Raw genomic sequence first — 23,952 nt, 5'->3', positions numbered from 1 at the left:
TTTCCGAGTTAGGAGATTGTCAGTTTGAATGTTTAGAAACTCCATGGATGTTTTAGTCCTGGCTGCATGATACCTCCAGTATATGTCACTCTCACTGATTGCACAGCTCTTTGTCCTACACACTATAGGTAGGTGTGTAAGGAATCAGTCGTCCTGTTCCCTGGTGTGATTTGGGGGTCTGTGGGACACCACCAACGTCCTACGTCCTTGGTGAGTGGGCTCAGCAGGGGCAGAACTGGATGTGACGTGGGGGCCTGCAGCCCAGGGATTGGGAGATGACTGGGACTCTGCAGTCCGAGGCTTATGTCTTGTCTTTCAGAGTGGGAGCCCTTTGGGTCAAAGCCTGCCATCTGCTTGGTGCGTGTGCGTGCATTGCCTGGGACAGTGGGGCCCTGTTGGCTTATGTATTCCAGCCATATAAATGTTACAGCAGTTTGAAATGAGGTCCTGACAAGTGGGACTCTGAACCCTGAGAAACCCCTAACCCAGAAACTCCACATGTGCACCATTAATTCTACCCCTGCTTCTGATGTTGCACAATCTGCATCCGTGGGTGCATTTTAGAGCACTTTGGAAAATCGGCACTCACATAAAGCTCTGCCTATAGTGTGTGTGTGCGTGTGTGTTTCCTTCCTTTAGCCCTGGGTCAGCTTGGGGCATTAGAGTCAGGTAGCTGTGAACTCTGTTTACCCATCTCTGTGCACCATGCCCTGGGCTCAGTCTTGCTGAATTGCTGCAAGGTCCCCGTCTTGCCAGGGGATGAGCAGCCTCTGTGCGCTCAGCGCCTCTGGAGTTACTCCCCTCCTGGCAGGATCGGGCCCTTGTTCCGGGGGGTTCAGGAATCCAAATTTCTCTGCCTGCCTGGTGCCTAGGCTTGGCCTGCTGGGAGCTGGATGTGCTGCTAGGTTTCAGTTTAATCAGCAGGGCTGGGAGCGTCTATTCATTCCCACCGAGGCATTCATCAGTGTCCTAGTAACCTGCCCCCCAGCCCCCCTCACACTTGGGCGCACACGGCTCCATAATGGAAGGAGCCAGGCAATCTCAGCAGCTGAATGGGATTTTGAGCTGTGTAATTATGAGACTATACCGGTCGAGTTGGAACTCATTAGCCATTATCAGCCATTTCAGCAACACAATGTCACCACCCCAGGCTGCGCGGCTTCAGTGTCTGTACATGCTGCTGAGGTGCTGGAGGCCGGCCTGCCTCTGACCTCGGCCCTCCCTCGGTCCCCACGCTGTGTAGGGATCCCAAGGGCAGGGCCTGGCGCTGCCAAAGATGTGTGCCATCAAAACAGCTGCAAAGGCGCCTCTGCCAGCTCCCAGTGGGGGGAGCAACAGGCAATGAATCTAGTCTCCATTCCCCTCTGTAGAGGAGAGGCCAGATCCCACTCTGTGCTGGCCCAGTCCAAGAGCACGCGGGCCCCGCTGGGCTGGCCTGGTCTGATGGCATGCGGGCCCCACGTGGTAGGGACCCCGCTGTGCTGTCCCGGTCCAAGGGCACAGGCCCCGCGGTAGAGACCCTGCTGCGCTGGCCAGTGTGAGGGTGCGCAGGCCCCGTAGTAGAGACCCCGCTGCGCTGGCCCGGTCCGAGGGTGCACAGGCCCCATGTGGTAGGGACCCCACTGTGCTGTCCCAGTCCAAGGGTGCAGGCCCCGCAGTAGGGACCCCGCTGCGCTGGCCAGTGCGAGGATGCACAGGCCCCACGTGGTAAGGACCCCGCTGCGCTGGCCCGGTCCGAGGGTGCACAGGCCCTGCAGTAGAGACCCCGCTGCGCTGGCCCGGTCCGAGGGTGCACAGGCCCCATGTGGTAGGGACCCCACTGTGCTGTCCCGGTCCAAGGGCGCAGGCCCCGCGGTAGGGACCCCGCTGCGCTGGCCAGTGCGAGGATGCACAGGCCCCACGTGGTAGGGACCCCGCTGCGCTGGCCCGGTCCGAGGGTTGTGATGGAGTAGGGGCTGTCTGGGTGGGGGATGGGAGAGCCGGGGAGGACTTTAGGTGAGGGACAGGACCTAGGCCTGTAACCTGAGCCAGGTGGGGGGGAGGGGTGTCAGCACCTTTTGCCCAGGAAGCCAGACAAAGGAGGGACAAAGGAAGGGGCCGGCTGGAGGGGAGTTAGTTTTAGTTTCGGTTTTGGGCTGGGTGGTTGGAATTCAGGGAATCCTAAGCTGGGATCCAAACACCCTGAACCCCCAGAAGGACTTGATTGAGGTCCTGGTTGTGCCTACAAGCTCTGCTGTAACCTGCATTCCTGTTGTCCAATAAACCTCCTGTTTTACTGGCTGGCTGAGAGTCACTGTGAGTTCCAGGAAGAGGGGTGCAGGGCTGGACTCCCCCACACTCCATGACAAGTGTGCACAAGCCCCATGGTAGGGACCCCGCTGTGCTGTCCCAGTCCAAGGGCACATGCCCTGCGGTAGGGACCCCGCTGCACTGGATGGTCTGAGGGTGCACAGGCTCCGTGGTAGGGACCCCGCTGCGCTGGCCCGGTCTGAGGGTGCACAGGCTCCGTGGTAGGGACCCCGCTGCGCTGGCCCAGTCTGAGGGTGCATTCTACCGACATCGCCCCAGATTGTGCCTGATGTGCTGCCCCCAGTGTGGGTGCACAGACCTGGCAGCCCAGACCCTGCGCTGAAGGCTCTGGCCCCAGGCACCCCTGCCCCGACCCTGGGGCCCCTCTAGCCCAGCCCTGGCCCCAGGCCCCCCAGCTCTCAGCAATCAGCAAGCGGGGGCTGAGCGGAGCAGTTCTTCGTGTCTGAGTTGGGAGGGAGGCACTCTGCTCGCTGCCCTGCGTGCTCACTGCTCCGGGTACGTCCAGGGTGTGGCCACGCTGCCAGCAGCCGTGTAGACGGTGCTTTTGAGCTGTGGCTCAGGCTGGCACTCGGGCTCTAAGCTTCCCCCCAGGCTTCAGAGCCTGAGAGCCACCCTGAGCCTCAGCAGCCACACGGCTGTTCCTAAGCGACGCAGCACGAGCCCAGCGCGTTTCCCAGCTCGGCTCAGTGCTTGCTGCTAGGGAGACGTCCCCCGAGAGAGGCTGCTGCAGACTGGCAGGGCGGGGGGCTGGGATTTCTGAGGTCCCCCGCTGCTGTGGCTCCATGACCCCAGTACACCTGGGTGCTTGCTGATCAGCAGTTCACGGGCCCATTGGCGCCCTGCACAACCAAGTTGTGTGCATCCCCATATGCTTGATGTGGCTGGGTTGGGGCGCCCTGCAGCTGTTCTACCAGCCAGGCGGGGCAGAGCCGTCGAGTGCAGGGGTCACAGGGTGATGCCCCACAGGGGTCACAGGGAGATCGGCCCCCTAGGGCCCCGTTTGCTCCTTTGCTCTGGATGAGGCCCTAAAGGCTGGGACTAGCTGGGAGACAAGGCACTTTGACCCCCTTTGGTAGCTTGGGGGATGGACCATGCAAGGGAGCTGTGTCCTGCCCTCCTGGCCCAGGAGTACGGGATGGGGCAGACGTAGCTGGGTCTTGTGGGGAACCCCCCAGGCGAGTTGTAGTGCACGAGGGGGGACCTGTAACTGGGGAGGGCTCTGCCCTGCTTGCTAGCTGGCGCTGCAGCCATGCAGGTCATTGATAGCCGCGGGGCAGGTGTGGCTCTTTAGATGCCACCTTGACTAGCAGGGAGGTGGGAGCAGCCCGGTGCCAGGGGAGCTGGAGTTCGTGTAGTGTTACCCCGGAGTGCCCTCGCTGCCAGGGAGACACTGACCTCGCAGGGATCGTGGGAGGTTGGCCTGGCTTCTCTGCGGCAGCCACACAGGGGCCCTCTCTGCACCGGGAACCAGCCAGCCCTCCCTGTCCTCCTAATCCCCAGGGGGCTGATTAACCAGCTCCCAAGACAAAGGGCCCAGTCCTGGCTGTAGGTGCGTGCCTACCTACCGCTCCTGCTGGGGGACTGGGCTCTTAGGGTAGGGCCACTTCCCTCTGCCCACAGTCATAGCGTGGCAGGGCCTGTCTGGCACTTCCTTCTCTGGGCGGGGGTTTGTGTCAGTCACACCAAAATGGTGGCCGTATTAATTGGTGCAGTGGCTAATGACAAATAATTTGCATGCAGAAGGCCTTTCCCACCAGACTGTAGCAGCTCACTGGGGGTCCGATTTTGGGCCTAGCGAAGATGATTTTGTCTGTGAAGCCCCCTGGTTCTACTCACAGGTGCTGCTCTCCGGGCGGTGCTGAGTACGAACACTCCCCTTCTCTGCGCTGTGTGTGTCTCAGCCAGAGCCAAGCTGGGTGGGTGTTTGTCTGTTGCTGCCCCTCGTTCCCACACCCTCCTGACACCTGGGGATGAATCAGCACAGCCTCTGGACTTCAGGGGGAGCGGCTGAGCCCCTGGCAAGCCAAGCTTGCAGCTCCCCTCGGAGTTCTGACTGGCTCTGAGCCCCACCTCTTTTGTGGGTGAAACCTGACTCCGGAAGAAACAATGGGGTTTGTGTTAGTGTGTCCTGTGTGGGAAACTTTAAACGCAGTTTATTTTCCAAACAGACGTTTCTGCGAGCTGCTTTGATACCACTGAAAACAAACCTAGGGCAGTGGGCTGAGCCTGGGGGGGTGGTAGCCCAGGGCTCCCAAAGACCGCAGTGTGTATGGGGGAAGGGAAAGGCTTCCATTGACTCAAAGGCAGTGGCTACCAGCCTCCAGTGCAGACGTCGCAGAGGTCCAGGCGGCTCTCCCTAGAGAGGCTTGTTCCTGGAGAGCTGGGGGAGGCTGAGAATAAGGTGTGACGTGACTTGGGTTTTGTGTCGTGGTGTAAACCTGGCTCTCAGCTGCGGATAGTCACGTTGGGGGGCCTCCCTGCTAATTTAAAATTCAGAAACCTCCATGGCTCTGTGCGTTTGGGTCTCGGCAGACGCTCGACATTTGCTGCATCGGTGCAAGAGGACGGCATCCTGGGGCTTTGTTGCACATACAGCAGGCAGCTGTCGCTGTTCCTGAGCCGATCATTGCTTTTGTGGCAGCGACATTATCCCCTCCCACTCGGAGAGCAGTGTCTGGGGGGGGTGTGTGTGCAGGGAGCTGCCCTGCTCCTGCCCACCCTGCATTCAATGTCATTGAAGGGGGACAGTTAAAAACGAATACGTGGCAGTGCTTTTGCACACGGCCCACAAGGGGCCTGTGGAACTTGCTGCTACAAGATCTCACTGAGGCCAAGAGCCAAGCGCTGGCCATTGTCGTGGATAATGGGTGTGATGTTACAGTCCACATTCCTTAGGAAAATATGCTTACGATATGAATAGGACATAACTGAGATATACCTTTGTGCAAGATGGCTCATGTGAGATATCACTGGAAAGGTTCTGATTTACTGAATGTGATTATCCAATCTGTGTGCTGGTATCATGTCTGTCTCTTAAGTTAGGGATATTGACTCTGTGCCTGTATTTCAACTATGCTACTTCGGGTGACGCCCCCTGCCAACACTTCAGGTACAACCATGGAAAAGCCAGACAGGGTGGATGGCCCATCAGCGAGGACAATGGACTGTGAAAAGTTTGGCCTTCCTGGGGACGCTCCATACTGCCCCTGCCTCATGGACGCTGTGATCCTACAGAGTCAGGTGGTCTTGTCACCTGATACTAGAACATTACCTGGGACGACTTGTAACTTCCCACTGGAAGGGAAGGGAGAGTGTCAAGTTTGGGAAACAAAGGATTCCCGCCTTATGTAAACCCTGTTGAAGGGTGGGGAGGAAGGCAAATGGGTCTCCTCCTCCTCTCCATGGCCTGGCTGCCCAAGAATTAAAACTGAAGGGAAAGGAGAGTCCAGCTGGAAACAGGCATCTAGCCTGAACAGGAATAGAACTGGGACGCTGAACCACAGAAACTTTGCAACCTGCCTGCAACACTATCTAGGGCAGTGATTCTCATTGTTTGTCCTGGTGACCCCTTCACACAGCAGCCTCTGAGTGCGACCCCTCCCCGCAAAAATGAAAAACACCTTTAAATATATTTAACACCATTATAAATGCTGGCAGCGAAGCGGGGTTTGAGGTGGGGGCTGACAGCTCGCGACCCCCCATGTAATAACCTCATGGCCCCCTGAGGGGTCCCAACCCCCAGTTTGAGAACCCCTGGCCTAGGGTGAGAAATACTATTGGTAACTGATTTCTTTAGCGAAACTAGCTTAGTTTGTGTGTTTGATTTCACATGCTTAGTAATCGGCTTTGTTCTGTTTGTTACCCCTTTTATCACTTAAAATCTGCCTTTTATATGAATAAAATTTGTTTTATTTATTATTAAACCCAGTTTCTGTAATTTCTAATCTGGGGGAGGGGCAAGCAGTGTGCACACACCTCTCTCCACATTGAGGGAGGGGGTGAATTTCATACTCTATCTTTGGGTCTGCACTCCCAGGGAGGGGGATATCTGAGTGCTAAAGCCAGTCCCTGAAGCTGAGTCTACCCAGAGCTGATCTGCGGCTGGGGGTGGCCCTGCCTGTGTGGGTTACAGGAGGTTTGAAGAGCCTGGCTCAGCAGGACAGGTGAAGGGGGCCCAGGCTGGCAGAACAGGTAGATTCAGTGGTATCTCAGCACATCAGGTGGCTTCCCAAGGGGTTCTGCCCGTCACAGTGGGAACATGCAAAGCCAGACTAACAGCCAGGGTGTTGAGAAGGGCTGTAAACCTTCCTGCTTTGGGGCATTAGCTGGCCATTAACAACCGGCCATTTGGGGAAAACTTTCCCTGTAGGCGTCCTCGCACCTTCCTGGCCAGCAGCTGGTGCTGGCTGGTGTCCGAGCCAGGAGTGTGGGCCAGCTGCCTGTTTCCAGGTCCATGGAGAAGCCCTGTTCAATCTAGCTGTCATCTGGCACCTGCCTGCCTCTGGGGGAGCTCAGCCCTCCCCGAGCGCTGGCTGCGGGAGCCCAGGGCTCTGACCCTGCCTGACATCCGCCCCCGTTTGCTGACCGTCCCTTCTTCTCTCCTCAGGGAGCTGAATGGGAACAACATCACCCGGATCAACAGGAACGACTTCTTGGGGCTGAAGCAGCTGCGCGTCCTGTGAGTCCCCTGCCCCGAGCGCTCACCCCCTCTGCAGCAGTGTCTGATGGGGGCGGTGGTGCTGCCAGGCCTGCCTGTGGGGAGAGGCCTGCCCGGGCCAGGGCTGAACCAGATGGGTCTCTGCCTTGGCTAAGAGAGAACTGGGGCACACGGGGGAGGGGAACCCAGGCTCACCATAGGGCCCCTGTGGTGGGAAACATGGTTGAAAGAGGGGGTCAGGGGCCATTGGCCCCCTTGGTGACTTGGGCTGGGAGGGGGGCAACTCCTCTGACGGTAAAGGGGGCTGGGATGAAAGGAACGGAGGGGACGGGGGGAACAAGAAACAGGGAGCGTGTGCCTGAGGGTCCTGCTCCACGTGACTGACCCGGCCACCCGCCTGGAGAGGGGTCTGGGTCGGCTGCCTGGTGACCCCAGTATCCCAGAGGGACTTGGGCCTCGCCCTCCGGCTGGCTCCCTGCCGGCAAGGCCTGCGTGCCCTCCATGGGCTTGGAAAGCGGGTGATGGAAATGGATGCTGCTGGGAACCAGGCCCGAGCTCTTAGCCGGGAGCTACTCAGCGGTGCCAAGGAGGAGCCGTGTGACACCCATGGGCTGGGGGCTCCCGGCTCAGGGACCTGGGAGCCCGGCACCATGGCGGGTGCTGGAGGGTGACCGCGAGTGGCCTAGCTGGGGCGCCGGTAGATGTCTGAACAAAGCAGCCCTTTCCCTGGCTAGCTCCCAGCGACGCTGACGGGGGTGGCTGGGGTCCTTATGAAGGTGGCCCCTGCTCCAAGGGAGCGTGGCAAGACCTCGGCCGCCCCTGATATGGGCCCTTGCACCCCTGGAATGAGCATGCCCTGCCCAGCCAGTACCTGGGCAGGTCCCCAGGCTGCGGTGTGGGGGCTTCCCGTGGATTCCCGGCGAGTGAGTGCGCTGCCCCGGTGCGTCTCGACTCTGACCCGTTCTCTCTGCCTCCCTTTTCCAGACAGCTGATGGAAAACCAGATCAACATGGTGGAGCGGGGAGCGTTTGATGACATGACGGAGCTGGAGCGGCTGTGAGTGCCTGAGCGCTGCGGGACAGGGACGGGGAGAGGGGAATGGCTGCCATTGCTGCAGACAGCAGAAGGGTCGGTGGTCCCGCGAGCTGCTGGGGGGGCCAGTGCCTGTGCTATTGCTTGGGGGGGGATTTGGGTGCAGCCCACTACTCTGCCCTGGAGAAGAGCGAGCTCTGAAGTGAGCTCCCTCTGGCTGATCCAGGAGCAGCCTGAGCAAAGACCCTTGTGGGGATGGGAGGGGAGAAAGAGAATGGGGTGCGGGTCTGGATCAGACCCTTGTCCATCCCTGCTCTCCAGTACAATTCAGGTGCCAGCAGGAGAATCTGCGGGCAGGACTCCTGTGGGAGTGGTTGAGGTCAGACCCTGTTTGAGGGCAGGGCATGGCAGTGTCTGGGCGGGGTGCTGTGCTGGGGGACGGGCCCTGCTCTCTCGCTAACACAGACAGATGGCTGGAGGACAAATCTTTTTATACCCCAGCCGCGGAGCTGCCTGCCGTTTGCACTCAGACGCGTCCCAATCTGCTCCTTTTCTCTTGTGGATCCAAATAACTCCTCAGCAATGTGCTTAACGCGTCTGTGTGCAAAGCAGCCATAAGCGCAGCTGGGACCTCGCCTAGCAGCCCCTTCAGTGCAGTGCAAAACCTGCACCAGCAGGTAGATCTCGGCAGCAGAAGTGCTGCCTGCGCACACACCGCCTTGAGCTGTGACCCCACCCGCTCTCTTCCGGGAAGCAGAGTCAGACCTGCACGGGGCTGGACTGGGCAGCCTCCAAGGGACACACGCGTGCTGATGACTCAGGAGCGGACATTCATCTCAAATCAGAACTGACTCGTGTTCCCGCAGGGCGCCGGGCTGCAGAGGGGGGCATGTGGCTCAGTGGGGGGCTGTCCCCTCTTGGCATCCGCCTGCACAGCAAAAAAAATAAAGAAAGAAAGAAAACGCCGCGGCAGCATGGCTCAGACTCAGAACCTGGGTCAGCTCACTACCGGGCTAAAAATAACCGTGTGGACCTTCCTGCTTGGGCTGCACCTTGGGCTCTGAGACCTCCCCCTTTCGGGTTCCAGAGCCCTGGCCCCGGCCCGAGTGGGAACATCTGCACTGCTATTTTTAGCCCCGTAGTGTGAGCCTAAGTCAGCTGATCTGGGCTCTCAGACTTGCAGCCGTGGCTCTTGTTTCACAGTGTAGACCTGACTGAGGGCCGAACCCGGCATCCCAGTGGAGTGCTAGAGGTGCTGTGCTAAGGGAGGTGCTCCACCTTTCAGGTGAGAGAGAAAACTGAAATTGTGACCATTACAGATCCCACAGGGCTGTCACAGGAGTAGGGGTGTCCTGTCCAAGGTACAAGTTGTGCCATTATGTTTTGCATCTTTAAAATCCCCTGCAATTTCAATCAGAGGCAGTCTCCTTCACTTTCTGTCCTAAACTGCAATATAATGTTGCTGTGTGCTTTTTAAACAGCTGCTTGTCCTGCCCCAGAGGTGTCTGCATTTAACGGTGGAGGAAATAAGATACAACCAATACCAATATTGTATATGTAAAGCACTGCGAACAAGGGCAATACCTGTTCTAGTTCAGTCGTTGTTAAATAAAGACAGCAAAGAGGCCTGTGGCACCTTATAGACTAACAGACGTATTGGAGCATGAGCTTTTGTGGGTGAATACCTACTTCGTCGGATGCATGTAGGGGAAATTTCCAGGGGCAGGGATATATATGCAGGCAAGCTAGAGATAACGAGGTTAGTTCAATCAGGGAGGATGAGGCCCTCTTCTAGCAGTTGAGGTGTGAAAACCAAGGGAGGAGAAACTGCTTTTGTAGTTGGCAAGCCATTCACAGTCTTTGTTTAATCCTGAGCTGATGGTGTCAAATTTGCAGATGAACTGAAGCTCAGCAGTTTCTCTTTGGAGTCTGGTCCTGAAGGTTTTTTGCTGCAGGATGGCTACCTTTAAAATAAATAAATAAAGAGATGCTAATGCTAAATAAAGAGACTCTGCAAACTGAAAACCTGACTCGTTCAAGCCGATGGGGCAAACGGACTGAGCAGCAGGTTATCAGGCAAAGCTGCAGCTGACACTGTCTGTGTACGTGGGCCCCGCTCCCGAGCACCGCCTCAGCTCTGAGCCTGGGCTGCACATCTCGTTGCACTGAATAAGGTGTAAATTTTTACCAGGGAGAATAATTAACCATCAGAGCAGTTTACCAAGGGCTGTGGTGGAACCTCCATCACTGGCCATTTCTAAATCAAGCTGGGATGTTTTTCTGAACAATATGCGTTTGGTCAGGAGTCAGAGGCTGGAACAATGTGTACAGTGGGGTGCCGAGAGCCATTGAATCAGATTGTAAAGCCTGTATATAGTGGAAACCACTTCAAGCCAGGGATTGCAGCAGCCCCCTGAAACCCTAGTCCCAGCACCCGTGTTAGGAGTTATTAGGGTGACCAGATTACATGAACAAAATATTGGGACAGGTAGGGGGCAGGTCCGGAGCGCTGCCGAAGCAAAAAAAACCCGAACAAACCTGAGCCAGAATATCAGATCAAATGGCGTCCCGACCATACATCCGGCGGGACAAACGGCTGCATCTCTGGACGCCGCTATCCAGGGGGTCAGGCTAGGTCGGTGATTCTCAACCTGTGCAGTGCTCTGTGTTACATGGGCTGCATCCACACAACAGATATCCTGCCTGTATGGCCCTGAGGTTGTCACATGGGCTGCAGCTGATTGGGCTGTGGGTTGAGAACCAATGGACCGATCACCATGGTCTGCTTTAGACACATCCCTGCAATGCTCTTGTGTGGCTGCTGCTCTCAAACTGAAACCAGTGTCCAGGCAAGGAAACAAAGTCAATTTCTAAACCAGTTCCGTTAAACCAGGGGGACTTCTGTGCATGGACGAGGCCCCCGCTCAGCCGTGGAGCGCTGCCAGCACGTCTCAGCAAGGTGGGGAGGGGGCTGGAACTCCTGCAGCAGGGAGGAAAGCCGCAGCAGAGGTAGGGGTGAGCGCTGGTGGGTAGGACGTACAGAGCATGTGGGTCTGGGGCTTTGTTGAAGAAGGAGCCGAGCAGATGCTGAGCAACAGGCTGAATTTAACTGCCCTTTGCCGGGGTCTCTAGAGCTGGCAGGAGATTGCTTGCCTTGGGCTGCACCGCAAAGCTCAGACCTGTGCCGACGATGATTTCAGTGCGAGCTGCTGAAACTCAGGCCACGTACTTAGGTACCTAAAGGTGGACTTAGGAGTCCAACTTCCGGGGCCCATTGTCAAAGATCTCTTAGTGCCTAGAGGCTCCTGGGCAGGGTGTCCCACACACCCCTCGGCTAGCTATGGACTAAGAAGGCTACCTGCTAAAGAGACAGGTGGTTCTCATTGGAGAGAATGTGAGGAAGGCCCCGAGTTTGGCCCAGTAACGCTGTAGTGACTCTGTAATGTCTATGAGAGACCCTGTATGGGCCCATGGAGCAAACCTTGATCTTTCCAGCTGCTGGCTCCTTCCACTTGCCGTCCCACCCCCCAGCAGTCCTCTCTCCCCGGTGTTCAGAGCTGGGCATTGGGGGTCCTTGCTGGGCTGGGATCATTTGCCTTCCTCCTGGAAAATGTGACTCCCTGTAAGCCTGTCTCTCCATTTCCCCAGACGGCTGAATCGGAACCAGCTGCACACGCTGCCGGAGCTTCTGTTCCAGAACAACCAGGCCCTGTCGCGACTGTGAGTACCTTTCTTATCGCTCGAGGTTCCATCCTCTGCCCTGGGACGGCTCAGACAGTGAGGGGGCCCTGGCTGGGTGTGTCGGCGCGGCGAGCTCTCCCTGTGGGAATGCAGCAGAGTTCTTGGGCTTAGATCCAGAGTTCTCAGCTGCTGCACTGGAGTTAGTTGGGGTTTTATCAGAAGGGGAACTAACTGGGATGCGAGGAAACATGTTTAATTGGAGTGACGTAAATTCATTACCCGACGTCTGCAGTATGAAGAGAAATCAGCCGTGGAAGATCTGAAGGATCAGCATCTTTAAAGGCTGTTAAATGTTATTAAAGAGAAGAGCAGTGGCTAACAAACTGCTTAATATCGGGGCTGGCTGAGCAATGTTAGTATTGTGACAGGGAGGTTTGTCTGTGCTAATGTGAAATGTAAAGGAATGCAAACACCCCAGGGCCCTGTCCAGCTGGAGGCCCAGAGACCTTGAAATGTGACATTTTCAAACATGAAGCGAGGCTGTGAGCTCTGGCTTCTCCCATACCTTTGCTATGTCTTTCATTTGGATCTCCTTGTGGGCTTGATTCTAAACTCACTTATACTGGTGTAATCTCATCGACTTGGACAGAGCTACTTCGGATTTACCCTGCTGTCTGTGAGAGAGGAACCATTCCGGCGAGCCCTAAGCCGGGGGGAATTATCTGTAGCTTGGAGATACCAAATGCAAACCGAGGCCAGCAGCAAAGCCCAGCTTTGTGTGCAACACCTTGCTGATTCTGGTAGAGCTGCGTGTGCTGTGTGAGGCGTCAGGGCTGCGTGGACGGGAAAACTGAGCTGCTGTGTTGATTGCATCAGAGCTAGACTTGCTCCTGAAGGTCGGGCTGCTGGTTTTCAATTTGTGCCACCATGCTGAACTCCAGCTGGCATTCTAGGAGCTGGTTTCCAGGCGTGACATGTTCTGGTTGGCTAGCAAGGCCGCTGTGTTGGAAGCCGGTGTTTCTTTGGGCCTTAAAGAAGTGTGGCAGTGGAGGAACTGGCAGGAGAGGGTTGAGGTATTGAGGTGCACAGACATGCGGTTTCATGGAACAGTTTGGTAGGGACACTTTCCCCAGTCGTGACGGGAGCTCTGATTGTGCCTGGACAGCATTTCCATGCGTGTGTATAGCCTGCTGTGCAGGGTGGAGCCCTTTTGCGTGGGGCGCGAGCTGGAGGAGATGCTACTGCTGGATGCTGCGGGCTGGCAGTGCTGGAAGTGCTTTCTCCGGCTCAGTGGCAGGCTTGTCTCGGAATCCAGGAAGTCTCCATCGTGCGCTTGCTTTCCCAGGATGGTGGTTTGTTGGTGCAGCGTGTCTCTGGGTTGCACGACTTGTGAGTGGCTGGTCCTGTGTGAACGGTATCATTGGGAGCCCGCGCAGGCTGGGCCTGAGCTCTGAGGATTAAGAATGGAATTTTGCGCACGTGCTGTTGTGTGAATCTTTCTGGGGTGCCTTTGCCCTTTGGTTCTTGCTGGGCCGGGACCGGCGGAGAAGGCAGCGTGTGCTCTACGGAGACAGCAGGCTGTGCATTCAGCGCTTGCCAAGAGCTGCGGCAGGACAGAGCTGGAACCTCTTTTGGGGGGGGATGTTCTCAGGGCCCCTTTTGGGTGGACGCTGGGCAGCTGGGGTGTGACCTACATCTGCCACGGTTCCTTTTTCCACTTCTGCTCTGTGTGTGCGCAGAGGAGAAGTGAGAGATGCCTAGTGCTTTCTGGGTGCCGGCCTGGGCCACTATCTAGCCCCTCCGCCTGCACATTCAGCCTCTTTCCAGGGGTGCCGAAGGACTGGAGGATGCAGCCGCACTGCTGTTCTTCTCATGTGGGAGACCTGCAGCCGGGGAGGGCATGCTGGCCCCAGGAGAACTGAGTGCCCTTAATTATCTCTTCATCCTTTCCATCCCCAGACCGGCAGCAACAGGTTCTCGCTTTGTTGGCCTGTGAAGTGTGTCTGGCCAGGGGGAGATGGGAGATGGTGGAGGGAAGGTGAAAGCAAGGAGGCAGCTGCTAATAAAACAATGAATGCAAAGGCAGCAGTAACCTTCAGTCACCAATTAGCACGTTGGGATGCATCTGGATCTGAGGCAGGGACTGCACAGCCTTTCAGAAGGAAAAAGGCATTTGTATGATCGAAGTGTGGGGGTGGGAGGCAATGGGATGGGACACAGCTGGGAGCCGCAGATGGGGCTGGGGCTCTGGGGGCGCTGTGCCGGCGCAGGAGAGGTGCCGTGGCAGACCAGCCTTGGAAGGGGGTGTTATTTGCCTGGCTCCCGTGTTGGTGGTGGGATGCTGGGGGCAGGGTGGTTGATTAGCCTGAGCTGGCTCTCCCCCGGCACCGCGCCCTGGAGAGCATTCCCCGAAGTGTCCGAACGGGCCCTTGGCAGGTGGATTCCTGCCACTCAGTGCCCAGCGGTGCCCATGGCTGCTCTGGCTTGCGTTGGAGGGGGCACGCTGGGCAGCGGGTCCTGACAAGGGGCGTCTCCAGAGGCCTGCGAAGGAGCAGCTGCCTGGCTCAGAGCACAGCGCTGGCCCCTGTTGTTAGGGGCTCCCCCGGGGACCGGGAGAAAATGCGTCAGGCCATTTCTCAGCACAGGCCGGGCCCTGCCCCCATCCAGGTGCGGGGGAGAAGGGAGGGGAAGTGGCTGGAAGATTGTTTCCTCCGCTTTGTGTGTGAGAGAAAAGGACAAGAGACGGGGTGGCCTGTGCCAAGCACCCTGAAAAGGGCCCGTTTCTGAGGCAGCCGTTACTATGGCACCAGATGACTTGATCTGGCGCTTTGCCATTGGTCAGCGACTGAGCTCCCATTAGCACGTTTACCTTGGAAACGCCATGAGCGGTTGGCGGAGGGTTGATCCCCCAGCCCAGATTCTCTTCCCAGGCGAGTTTCAGGCCTGCGGATGTCCTGGGGGTCAGTCCATGCTGCTCCCCACCCCGTGCAGGGCTCAGACTCTGGGCTTGACCCCCGTCTCCCCAGCCTGAGAGCAGGCTGATTCTTACCACTGCTCTGGCTGGAATAACCCCTGTGCCACAGGGGCTGATACAGACTTGGTGCAAGGAAACAGAGGCAGCGTTGCTCAGACACCGTGGCCCTGAGCGCTGGGTAGGTGCCCAGATGCACAGCGAGTCCCCGTAATGCTGCAGTAGAATCAAGCCAGGCCGAGAATGCTGGAGAACCTAGTTCGTGTTTTTCCCCGATTTGATTTGTATTGCAGCCAAGAGGAGCAGAAGATTAGCCGGGAGCAGGAGCCGGAGTTCTAGCGGCTAGGAGGAGGGCGAGGAGTGTGGCCGTACGTTACAAGGGAGCTTGTATACGTGCCTCGCATCTCTTTATACAAATGTTCTATCTGTCCGTCTAGCCTGCTGTCCGGCACTGTGGTATCTGGGCGCCTCCGCGTCTCATTTTTGAGGGTAAAACCTCTGCTCGAGGAAGAGTTTGTGCTTTTTAAACAGTTGTGAATTTTCTTGTGGTGGGTTGGTTTGTCCCCGGGCTGTGGTTGTCGGGGCGGTTTGGCCATTCTGGGTGGCTGGGTTCTCGGGACCATTCTTGTGGGGGGGGGGGGGGAATCTTTTAACAGCGCAATTACAAATTCTGCATCACAATCATCCCCTTGTCTCCATCCAACTTCCACAGCAAATGTAAACACCAGATGCTAATAGGATTCTGGGCAACAGCCTGGCTTGAAGGCAAGTTGGCTGTCTCAAGAGGCGGGGGTTCGAGGGTGGTTGAGTCACACAGTATGGTCCTAGACTATCTCTAGATGCAGCCCGTATCTTGGAGCAGTTTCCTTTGGTGCTGCTGACTCAGTGATCTCCTTCAGCAGGTTGAGTGGTTTGGACTTTGTGTGAGTGGGAAGAGTGGGCTAGTGGACGGGACACTGGGCTGGGGCCCAGGCTCCCTGTGAGCCCTCAGGCAAGTCACTTCCTCTAGCCTATGTCTCAGTTCCCAGCTGTGAGCAGAGATAATAGTTCCTGCCTCACAGGGTGTGCGAGGGTAGAGCCCATGACTGAGTGTGAGGGAGCTGGGCCAGGCAAGCCCCTGGACAGACGTCTCGGCAGCTCTGCAGGACAGGCTTTGTTGGCACAGCCAGCAGGTTTAGAATAAGCTCCTGTGCCCACCAGAGAGCTGGTCCCAAGAGTCCGTTCACAAATGTATTGTAAAGGGTTAAAACCAGGCTGGGGCTGCCAGCTTGGAGTGTGTGAAACGGTGGATCAGTGCCCAAAATTGGCATATGTCATGGCAGCTGATAACGCACCCTTCCAATTAATTATGGATTGGCATTTCTCTTGGTCTCAGCTCTGCGGAGGTGGAGCATGAGGAAGGGCTGTCCTGCTTCAAAGGCTCCTATTACATAAAAAGAAAAAACAATGAAGGTAATGAGTGTAAAATGTGAACATTTTCATTTTAATCTGTGCCAGGTTTTAATCCCGTCAGAGGGATACAGATGTGAGGTGGCCCTCGCGGGGTCTGGGATGGCGAGAGATGTCACAGCTCCCTCTCTTTTTTTACGGTGTGATTATTTATAGTCCATGCATGGAGCTGTGCAGATAGCTGAAAAGGGACCATCCCTGCCTTGAACAGCTCCTGGTCTAACGTGCAAGTGTCCGGACAAAGGGAGGTGCAGGAGAGATGTAAATGGGCGGCGGGGACAGCTTGAAATCCTTTCCACCCTTGCTTTGTGTGGTGGTAGCTCTTAGCCCTTGGCCTGTTTCTGCTGTGGCCTCCCTCTTCTTATTTTGTTTGTTTGTTCCAACCGTTTCCTTTATGAGTGTGTTTTAGCCCTTTCCTGGTAGGGAAAATAGCAGTTGCCAGGACTCTCTGAAATGTTGTTTTTTGAAACTGTGACTATGCCTGGATCCAGATTTTTCAGCTATCCCAGCTGCTCTTTGATGGTCCGAACAGCTCCTCCTGCTGCTAACTCCCCTGTCTCTGTGCTGGCTTTTGTATCCCAAGCTGTGCGTAAGCTCAGGCGAGCTGAGCAGAGAGAAGGTGCATGTCCTGTGTCTAATCCTTCGCCGAGAGAAGTGCTGCGGGGTACGTGAAGGAGGAAGGTGTGTGTGAAACCAAACACTCCCTTGCTGTAGGGTGTATTTCGTAACAATTGTTGTCCTCGTTATGAGCTGGTACGTTCCAGCAGTAACCATGGAGCTCCGAGGGTCGGAGGGTATTCCAGGAAGGGTCTGGAACTTGTCTGCAGTGCTGTAATCCTGAATCCAGAGACACTGGGCCAGATTCTGCTTCTCTACACTGGTGTCAGTCCAGAGAAACTGCGCTCTCTGTCTGTTAAATTACTCTGGATTTACTCTGCCGTTACTGCCAGCCAAGCCTGTCCCGTGCCGCCTCGCCCTGGCACTCCCGGATCCACACTGCTCCTGAACGGGAGACTCTGGGTTTAAATGAGAGGGGCTGAGGCAGGAGCAGGTCCCAGAGCAGAGCTGGTCTATGTGCCGAGTCACACTGGTTTACCTGGAGGTGAGATTTAAAATTGATTTAGTCCAGCCAGTGCCAAGGGCCACGCGGATGCTCTTAGCTCCGGTATATGTGTCTCGGGCTATGTGGATATAGCTTGGCTAGGAACAGGTCTAAGTTAAACTGAAATAAGCCCGTCTGGAACCGAATCTAGAGTGTCAGCAAGGGGCTTTGCACCGATTTAACTAGAAACTGGTGCAGTCTGAGTGTGTGAACAAGGCAGTACAGCCCCTCCCTTCCCCGACCTGTCTGCCCTGCAGAGCAGGCGCTGGGTTTTGTTGTCTCAGGCTGCCCTGCGGGGCAGGTGGTGGCTGGGCAGGGAGATCCCCTTGGGGGAGCCTTGTGGATCGGGTTGTGGCAGTTCTGTTGTGACTGGCGCCTTTGATAAATGAAGGGGGCTGAGCCGGCTCTGCTGGGCTTGGGCGATAGTGCTACAGAACCCGCCCACATTCCCCGCGCTGCCCTGCCACTGAGCCTCAGCCTGCCCTGCAGAGACCCCCGGGCAGCCAAGGGCCAGCAAGAGCCAGTCATGGCATGGCTGCTCGCACCGAAACTCCTAGGGCACTGCCCAGCTGTCAGACTGCAGCAAGGTCAGTCTCACCTGCGGGGGGTGCAGCTTGCTGACCTAGAGGTGACAGGCTCCGATTGCTTCTCACCTGAGCCCTGCAATCCCCAGCACCTCCCTGCCTCGCTGGAGCAGTGGAGAGAGAGGCCGGTCTGAGTGCAGAAATGGTTTCTGGCTCCTGTGTCAGCAGGGGCCGCTGCACAGAGGTATTGCCTGCAATAAGCGATAGGAGCATGGGAGGGCCAGGTAACGAGGGTCAGCTAGGAGAGAGGGGAGGAGGCTGGGGGAGCTGCTCAGGAGAGAGGCGGCTTGGCATGAGAGCTGCCGAGAGAGGGAACATAATGCTCTTAGATCGCTGAAATTCCCAAAACCTGAGCAAGGGAATAAACCTGCTTTTGTGCTGCCCAGGGGATTTCTTCTCCCATGGCTGGCTCAGCTCTCAGTTCCACTGCAGAGAAATGCCATTCACGTAGTGCAGTTCCTTGTCTCTACACCCAGGAGTGGAGTCTGGCCCTCTGTCGCTGCCTCCTGAACAACCTGCCCAGGCAAGGCTTCGTCCTCTGGCGGGTCGGCTGCAGCTCCCCCAAGCGTGCTCCAGGGTAAGCCAGAAGCTAAATTCGCCGAGCTGGGACTTGCTCCCCTGACGCTGCTGCTGGGTGATACACCTCTCTGGCTTGCTGCAGGGTGAGCCAGTCTCGGACAATGGCTCTCCGGCTCCCTGGTGCTGCAGGAATTTGTATGAAATTTGCTTTTTCTGTTAAGAGGTGACTTCCTCCTGGCCTACAAATCCCTCCCTGGAGAAGGATCGCTGAGAACAGAGGGCACTTTGAGATCCAGCGCTTGGAAGCTGATGCTAGACAAATTCAGATTTAAAATGCAGCACGCATTTTTAAGAGTGAGCGACACGACCCATGGAAACGACGTACCTGGGGCCAGGTGGATTCTGTGTTAAATCGTGTGTAAAGCACCTGTGCTAGCTCAGCCAGCAGCTGTAGGCTGGAGGCAGGCGACGCTGGAGAAGGTGCTGTGGCTTGCGCTCTGCAGGAGGCCAGGCCGAAGGGTCAGTATGGTCCCTTCTGGCCTTGACTTCTGTGACTCTTCGTTGCCATGTTAGTAAAGCAACGAGGCAGGTAGATGCTGGCAGTGCAGCACTCACCGCTATACGGTGGGTCTCGAAGCCCTTCCCAAACTGCCCCTCAGAGCCCCAAGAGAGTGAAAGGAGGAAAAGCTGGGAACCTGCGGTGTGCGGCAGGGGGTAAGCTGCCAGGGCACACGCGGGTAGGATCGGAGCCTGACAGAGCCCAGCTCTGCTGACTCCCAGGCCAGAGTATCAAATCGCAGTCCACTCTTGTGGCATGTTATGGTCTGAAATCCCATTAGTCACTCGGCTCCGTGCTGCAAGTAGCATTTCTCCATCCCCGTTATGGAGGGGATTGGAATGTGCTCGGAGTCTCTGACCTGACCTGAACTCTGGGAACCACAGGCAAGAACCAACAGAGACGATCCCAGAATGCGTGCGCAGGGGCCTCGCTCAGCCTGACCTCTCGGTACAGGCAGGACTGTCGGCTCCCCAAGCCCCACTCCCACCTCCCTTGACCTGCTGGGAATGATCAGGGCCCTTGGCTTTCCCAGCCCTTCCCCCTCTGTACTGCTGGGGACAGCCCGGGCTGATGGTTGGTCGGGGCCAACGCCAGCCCAGGCCTGGGTTCAGACGTATTCTCTGAGGAGCTATTTCTTGGAATTAAGACCAAGGCTTCTCTCCCAGACTCCCGCGGGGTGGCTGTCCAGTGCCCTGGGCCCGGCCATGTGCTCTGCTCAGGCCTCATCTGAGAGGGCGGGGGCATCTGTCTGATGCTACAGGACCCTCCCTCGGACAGGGTCCCACAAGGGCCTGCCTTGTCAGGTGTGAAGTTGGGGGCAGACAATGATCAGGTCTGGGGCAGGGCAAGCACAGGGAGAGGTTGGATATCCAGCGGCTCGTTTCCTGAATTGACATGAACGGAGCTCGCCACGGGCAGATGAGTGCCTTGCTGCTGTGGTCTGCCCCCTGTGCAGGGTGCTGCGCTCTGCCCTTGTCCCCTGCCTTCTCTCTCGCCAGTCCCAGCTGCATATGGGGACAAAGCTGCCGCTCACGGGGTGGCCCAAATCCTTTGTGTCCATGCCAAGGCGTGAGGCAGGGAAGGCTCCGGGGGCTGGAGGGCCCCAGAATAACTGGCAGAAAGATCCAAACAGGCAAGTCAGTGTGTTGTGCTCCCTTGTTTACATCTCCGCTGGAACCAGGGGCTAACTCCTTAATCGGCCCCGGTGGCTGGAAACTGGGTGATCTGAGATTTCACTGGAGGACACACGACCCCGCCGACCCCATCACAAACTGGGTTTAATTAAACTGTCAGTGCTGGACGGAAGAACAAAGGCCCTGCGGTTTCCCTCTGCTAATGCAGTTGGAGGACGGTGTCTCCTGCGAAACGCAGAGCTGTTAAAAATGGACAAGGCAGGAAGGTGACCCCAGCTCTCTGGCTGGGCTCCGCACAGCTAAACACATTTACATTTGCTCCCCACGCACGTGGTTCCTGGCCCCCATCACACATCTGTCAGGCTGAAAGGCAAGAAGGGGAGCGGGGGGCTGGAGGCTTTTCCCCAGCTTTTCTGAGCGCACCTGATCCCAGGCCTGTGAGTGTTTTTCCAGTGGCTCTCAGAGTTCTGCACTGGGAAGGGGTTGTGGGATATTTCTTATAACTGCCCTGGATTTCTTCTTTCTCTGCTTCTCCACCCTGCCTTTAAACCTCGCTCCAGAAATTGCTTCCCTCTAGCAGCTGCCACCAGGCACTGTGCTAGAGAGAGATGGGAAAGGCCACAACAGCAGAGCGAGAACGTATGGTAGTAGCTAAATATGGCAGGAACAGTGTCAGGGAGGCAGGCGCATGGGATGGAAAACTGGTAGCCAGAGGTGTTAAGAAATACTATAAATAAGGAGATGTTAAAAGGAAAAGCGAGCAAAGGGCTGGAGGAGGAGGAGAGCAATATGATCCGATGCTGCTAGCAATTCAGCAGCAGATGGTCCTGTAATGGCTGGGAGACAGAACCACTCTGTCAGAGGACGCTACCAAAGGGAGCTGTGAACTCAAGGGCAGTGTGAGAACACATGTAGGATGGGGACAGACGGCTTAGGGATGGCGAGACTAGCATGTTTCAAAGTGGTTCCTGAGTTTGGGGGGGAACCTGAGACATCTTGGGGGTGTTGGAGCCCAGCGCCCATGAACAGGAGCCCTTCCCGGTGTCTGAAATGGGGCTGCCAGCCTCCCCGGGCACTGTCAAAATGTCAGCCTCCACGTACGGGTCAGCAGGAGCAAGTAAAAGCCGTCGTCGGCTCTGCCGAGAGTGGGCAGCTCGGTTAGCCACTATCCGCCAGCCTGGCCCTGCATGGGTCTGAGAGCAGACAGCTGAGAGTAAGGAACTATGGACCAGTCTTCAAAAAGAAGACCTGGCCCGTTGGTTTGTCAAAGCTCTGCGCCAGCCAAGAGGCTGGAGTGGATTACAGGAGCCAACGGGAAGTGACTAAGCACAGGCAGGAATGCACAGCACAGGGCCACACCAGGGACCTCCTCCTGCTACCAGGGAGTCAATACAAAACTCCCAGGCGGTTCAGGGGCCAGCCAAGCCAGCCGCGCCCTGTCGCCAGAGAGCAGTAGAGGTGCTTCCAGATTGCGCTGATCGTGACCGGGAGCGCGGTGAGTGGTGCAGTACCAGCGGTGCCCTGCAGGGGTCGCTGCTGGGCACGGGTTATTTGATGGAATCGAGTTGCAGACAGCCGGCTGCTGGATGTCTTGTGGGCACAGGAGAGGCTAGTGGGGTAATACATTGAGACTAGCGCGAGATTCAGTGCGGGTTTAACTCTTACACCAGGACCGAATGGGACCCAGCTGTGTTTAGAAGAGCAGGCAAGACTCACCCAGTGATGGCAAGTGAACTGGAGCAGTGCAAAGGATCCCTCCCCGCAGAGCAATACCCTGGTGGGAAGCTGTTCACTGGTTAGTAACACAGCTAGGTGGCCCTTGCAGCATGAGCCTGCCGCTCAGGTGGGCGGTGTCCATGCCAGGTGCAGCTTGTGAGTCCCGAGCAGCAAGGGGCAGAATGGGGCAGGCCTCCCCAATTCCCCGGGGGAGGGACCAGTGCTACAGAACGGAAGTGATTGATCAAAGAGAGCCAGGAGCAAACACATGTCAGCGCAGTACTGGGGTCCAGACTTTAAACACAGCCCAGTCGGGAAATCCAAGGTTTGGGTTCCCACCGAAGTCATAGCCCCTCCCCTCCCCACGGACCCCACTTTGTGCTAGCATCCACACGGTTAGATTTGTGCTTTACAGTGAAATAGCCTGTTCTCCAGTAACCCCAGCGCACGGATGCTCTCTGACTGCGGGTTCGGCTCCCAGAAGAAATGAGAGAAAGCCTGTCGCTTGGGTAATTTAACACGAGACGAGATAACGCCTCACCCAGCAGAACAGACTGCTGGGAACAAGCCTGCACTGACCCCTGGAGAAATTAACATGATGGGACTTGAGATACCTTTCCCATTTCCAGCTCTATCATTTCCCGTCTGTGAACGGGTTTCTATTCCAGAGCCGTCCCCTCTGGCGTCAGGGCCCCTCAGCTGCCGGATTTGCTCCCTCCTCCGGTCCCTGTGCTGCTGCGGTGTGTCTCACCTGTGCTCGGCGGGCAGCTTGGGCGTGCGAGGTGGACCCTGCTAGAGGTTTCTGTGCCTCTGGTTGTGTAGGTGGGCTCTGATACCCACCCCATCCCTCCACTCAGTGGCCCCAGCCCCTGCCTTCCGGCTCATGCATGACCCAGGTGCCGCGGAAGGACTGATTGGGACAGGAATGCCTTGTCTGCACTCAGCTGCCAGCAGGGCATTTCCTGGGTGCCAGAGGAGCTGGGGGCAGCTGTGATCAGAAGCGCATGGTGCTGTTTGGAAGGTGAATGGACGTCTGAAGCAGCCTCTCCCAACCTTTCTTGGAGGTCTGGATATGAGCGACCGGTGTGTCTCCCAGCAGTGTGGCAGCGTTTCCCTGTGAATCTAGGCCATACAGGGAGGGGCAGAGGATTCTGCCTCCTCCCATGCTTGGCACCGGTGGCTGCTGCCCATCCAGAGGAGGCCTGCATGGAGGCGAAGGGCAACTCCATAGCCCCTGGAAAGGCAGCAGCCCCTGGTCAGTGCTGTCTACGGGGACTGAGAACGGCCAGCTGTCAGAGCCTTGGCCAGCCAGGCGGTGAATCGGAGGGGTGCTGCGGGCCGGGGCAGAGCCAGAGGTGGTGCCTGGGAGCAGGACCTGTTTGGAGTCTGCATCTGTGTGAAGTGCTCGCCTCGCCTGGGTTCCGCACCCTTCTTCCAGCGCCTCCGCTGGGAGCCCTGGTGCTGTTCCCCACTGCTCGGGAGAGCCTGTGTCTCTCCTCCCCTTTGAAGGGGAGTCCCGGTATTAGGCATGGCCAGCGTGAACCCTGCCTCACCTCTGAGACTCGCCCTGAGCAGCCGGTCCCTGCCCGTTCAGCCAGAGCACAGACTTGGAGAGCTTGCCTGGGGTCTGCCGCCTGTCCTACCCCAGCGTGAGCATCGCTGATACCTTCTGATTTACCCCGGCTCAGTACACACGCACACTGCCAGCTCCACGTGCACCCAGACACCCCCCCTGCAGCCCAGAGGCATGGTGCATCCTTACACGCATCCCCCTACCCCAGGAAGTGCACCGCTCATCTCTGATCTCATTACAGCCTCGGCAGGAGGTTGCAGAACTCCCTGAGGTGACAGCTCAGCTCGTTAAAATCCAGCTGATGATCTTCAGCCTTTGTTGGCTGACGGGAATCTCTGCCACTGGGTTTGGTGTGTTTGGCCCCAGGGCCTGGCTCCTGTATCAGGCCCCCTCCCCTGCACCCCCCGGAGCACATACAGAGTGAGGCTTGTCAAATGAAGTCGCTGCTAAGATCTCCTGGGCACCTGGCTGCCAGCCTACAGGCCAGTCTCTGCATCTGGCTACACTTTGGTTTCCTCGAGCCTGATTCTCCACTGCCCTCCCCTCCTGTAGCCCTGCCCTCCACCCCAGTCTGGTAGCCTCTTGTGCTTGCTTCAACACAGGCTGAGCAGTGTGTGGGTTTCCCAGTGGAAATCTCACTGACCTGAGCCCAGAGACAAGAGTGTA

At 57.1% G+C, this 23,952-nt stretch overlaps 1 protein-coding gene across 1 annotated transcript in view; it reads left to right on the top strand.

Annotated features, from left to right (window-relative positions):
- Positions 1-23,952, top strand: part of SLIT1 (slit guidance ligand 1) — a 120,383-nt gene that overhangs the window by 3,451 nt on the left and 92,980 nt on the right. Inside the window, exons 2-4 of the mRNA XM_050957972.1 lie at positions 6,917-6,988; positions 7,952-8,023; positions 11,648-11,719. Coding sequence (XP_050813929.1) covers positions 7,959-8,023; positions 11,648-11,719 — 137 coding nt within the window. The 5' untranslated portion in view covers positions 6,917-6,988; positions 7,952-7,958. The remainder of the gene's footprint in view (positions 1-6,916; positions 6,989-7,951; positions 8,024-11,647; positions 11,720-23,952) is intronic.

Source organism: Gopherus flavomarginatus, chromosome 6, assembly GCF_025201925.1.
Source record: "Gopherus flavomarginatus isolate rGopFla2 chromosome 6, rGopFla2.mat.asm, whole genome shotgun sequence".
Classification (NCBI taxonomy): Eukaryota; Metazoa; Chordata; order Testudines; family Testudinidae; genus Gopherus; species Gopherus flavomarginatus.
Note: the sequence above shows the minus strand (reverse complement) of the source record. Positions and strands in the feature narration are given on the sequence as shown.